The sequence below is a fragment of the Cystoisospora suis genome (genome assembly GCF_002600585.1).
Source record: "Cystoisospora suis strain Wien I chromosome Unknown contig_4600, whole genome shotgun sequence".
Classification (NCBI taxonomy): Eukaryota; Apicomplexa; class Conoidasida; order Eucoccidiorida; family Sarcocystidae; genus Cystoisospora; species Cystoisospora suis.
In genome coordinates, this window is record NW_027157392.1 from 1 (window position 1) to 3,215 (window position 3,215).

The 3,215-nt window shown below is 44.2% G+C and overlaps 1 protein-coding gene across 1 annotated transcript; it reads right to left on the bottom strand.

Moving 5' to 3' along the window:
• Positions 1-59: 59 nt before the first annotated feature.
• On the bottom strand, positions 60-3,177 carry CSUI_008279 (dynein heavy chain; the record flags this gene model as incomplete). Its single annotated transcript, XM_068068413.1, has 3 exons — positions 2,870-3,177; positions 1,701-2,156; positions 60-969 (listed from the first exon to the last, which is right to left on the bottom strand). Coding segments are annotated over exons 1-3 (1,602 nt in total), but the record flags the coding sequence as incomplete, so codon positions are not given.
• Positions 3,178-3,215: the final 38 nt, after the last annotated feature.

Genomic DNA, 3,215 nt, shown 5'->3' on the forward strand with positions numbered 1-3,215 from the left:
GATAGATAGATAGATAGACATTCGTGAGATTTATTTCATGATTATCATCCTCTTACCTCTTTGAATAGAGCGAGAATTCCTGGGTCGAAGTTTACATCTAACTCGAGGCCCTTTCCTCCTAGGTCTCTTATAACGAAGACTCGATCACTGGCGTCAAGTCGTTTCTCATCTTTGACAATTTTGAGCCAGTTTTCGAAGAGTTGATTTTGGTTGAGACGGCTCTTGAAGGCATCGATATCCTGTCTTAATTTCTGTCCTTCTACATGCTGTTCCCATCCACGTCCTAGGACATCTTCTATCCGCCCTAAGAGACCATCGAGACGTCTTTCGAGCTGTTTGGCCCACACAATCGATCCAGCTATAGGTGGCATATCACGTATCTCAGCCATGGTTAAAGTTTCGATGCGTTGATGGCCATCAAGAAAAGCTTCTTGTAACTTTCTTAAATCACTTTTCACCTGCTGAATTAGAGTTGTTTGATACTCCTGAATAGCTCCTCTTACACGAGGCCGAAAGAAGAGAGCATTAAATTGGGAGAAGACTCGAAACATTTCTGTCGATGTTGTAGAGGCACCTAATCGGTCACGTAGACGCGCTGTTAGCTGGGATTCCACACGATCGATACGATCATCATAAGCTTTTCTTGCCGCTTCCCATGCCTCTTGGCCAGCACGTGTCAGATCTAAGACATCGACGGACTGAAGTAACTCATAGGCGCTTGCAACTTCTTTCTGCGCCGTCAAATCACCTCCTGCATCTTCAGCTAAGACACGAGAAAGAACCTCCTTCAAGCGATGATGCTGTCTACGGAACTGCCTTAGCTCCACTATTCTCTCTTGAACCATAAGATGCTCGCATACTAACTTGGCTGGGGGCCTCTCACTTAAGCCTCTCTTCTTCGCTTGATCTCGTACCATTTCTTTGAACTGACGAGCTTCTTCATCCCATGTACGAAACAACTCAGAACAACTGCATACACACATACACACACGAAAGTGAGAGATAAAGAGATTATAGATAGAGAAATTGAGAGTAGATAGATAGATAGAGGTAAGAGAACAGAGAGAGATATGAGCCTGTGAACGTTCATCCAAATCTATCTATGTCAGAGAAATCGGACGTCCGTCGCTTAGGTTCCTTCGAGCTGGCCAGGCAGGTAAAGACACACAAGAAGACGGGAACTGAGTCGAAGCTTCTCTCCTTTTTCTCTTCCTTTCAGGCGGACAGGCGGTTCTGTTGAGAGCGTCTTCAGAGACAATTCGTATACAGAAAACAGGCGGAATCTACTTTCCTCTGAACTTTATCATCATATGGATCTAAAGAAACGTAGGGCCACGGCACACACACGGCACTTCTCTGCACCTGCCTTGACAGCTGGGCATCCCTATACATGTATATATACATATATTTACACACGTACGCACTCGTAACTTTCCATACACATAAATGTATATACATATGCATGAATAGACAAGTTGGCACTGAGACAGGTCAATTGTTTCTATATCATGCTTCTACCATGAAAACCGTTCCATATCCCAGGAGAGAGAAATGTATCTCCTATCACTCCTCCAAAAGACTAGGACAGAAGAGGACATCCCTCATGATTGCATGCATCATCTGCAACACCATCTCATGTGAAACCGAAGACGAAGAAAAAGCCTCTTTCTCTCTCCCTCTCTCTTTATCTTTGCTCTTACCCTCCTGTAGCGTGTTCGAACTCTTCATAACTAAGAAGAAGAAGATGCTGTTGAGAGAGAACCGTCACGAGTCTTTGACTTAGATCTCTTGAGAGAGCTTCAACGAGATGATAGGCTCTTGATAAAGGATACTGAGTTGCGTTCTTCAACTTCCTTAGATGCATAAAGACTGTACGTACAGCTTGTGTTAATTGTTCTACAGATGTCGCTCCAAGAAGATCATTTACAGGGAAATCTCGGATAAGTATATTAACACTTGCAACGGTATCAGAGGCTTGTTTAAGACCGGCGTCTTGCTCGAAGGTCATCGTAGCAAAGACTTTACGTGTCTGCTTTAAGACTTGAAGCGTGAGCTCTGCCTCGGGGGTCTTCAGTTGTTCTTCTACATGAGATATCGCTCTCTCCATCCCTACCCAGAAATTCACCTCCTCTGCCGCACTACCTGTGCTTGCATCCCTGATGAAAAGAAAGAAGAAAAAGAAAGAAGAGGAAAGTGATTCCTTCAAGTTAGGTATGTACGAATCTGAATAGCAATTCTCTGTGCATATACATACAGATGTATCTCGAGGTAGGACATGTGGCACGCTACTGTGTATACGGGTTATAGACACCGTGGCTAGTACCTACATACTGGCAGGGGTGTAGGGAGACCATGATGGGCACGTATGTATCTTTGTGAGTGTCTTTACACATGTGTATGTACACATATATACGAATATGTATGAATACTGTGAAGAGGCTACATGGGGAAGAAAGAGCAGAGAAAGAATTCCGAAGATGATAGACGGTGAATTCAATCACACACCTGATCGTCAGATCAGCCCATATCTTTAGAGTTATACACACATGAGAAAGGAGACGTTTCTCTCTCTCAGGAATGAGCGAAGAAGGCTCCTCCTCTCACCCTGTCTATATACATGATATGCGAAGTCCATTTCTCAGCATACAACCCCGTACTGCATACACATCACCCTAGATAGATAGACGCACCTACGAAAACGCATGTATGTTTCTGCATAGGTGAATAGATCATCCACTGTCTGTAGACGTTCACTCCTATACTCGTGACACGAGTAAGTGCGATACCTTTTCTAAGACACCCTTCCTCCCTCTTTATTCTCGAGCATCATTTTTGAATCAGAAGAAGTCTTTTTTCTTTTCTTTCTTACCTTTGCATGCGGCAGACCTTTTGGATATCTTTAATCCATCGATTGACATGATTTTGCATAGCAATGAGATAGCCCGTATCATGGAGTTTGTCTCCCAGATCTTCAGGTGTGGCTTTTCTTCCTTCGGCTAGAGCTTTTTTCACAGCTGCGGCTATAACAGGATCTACAGCCAGCGAGATAAGAGGGATATCCACATTCTGTTGAGCTTGTTGAACGGCCATTAAGAGCTCGGCCATCTTCTTATTCACAGCTAGATGAAATCCAGATGCAGGCCTCGTAGTTGTCGTTGCAGTTGTCGCTGATCCATCCGTCGCCCCTTCTCCTTCACCCCCCCCCATGCCATTCA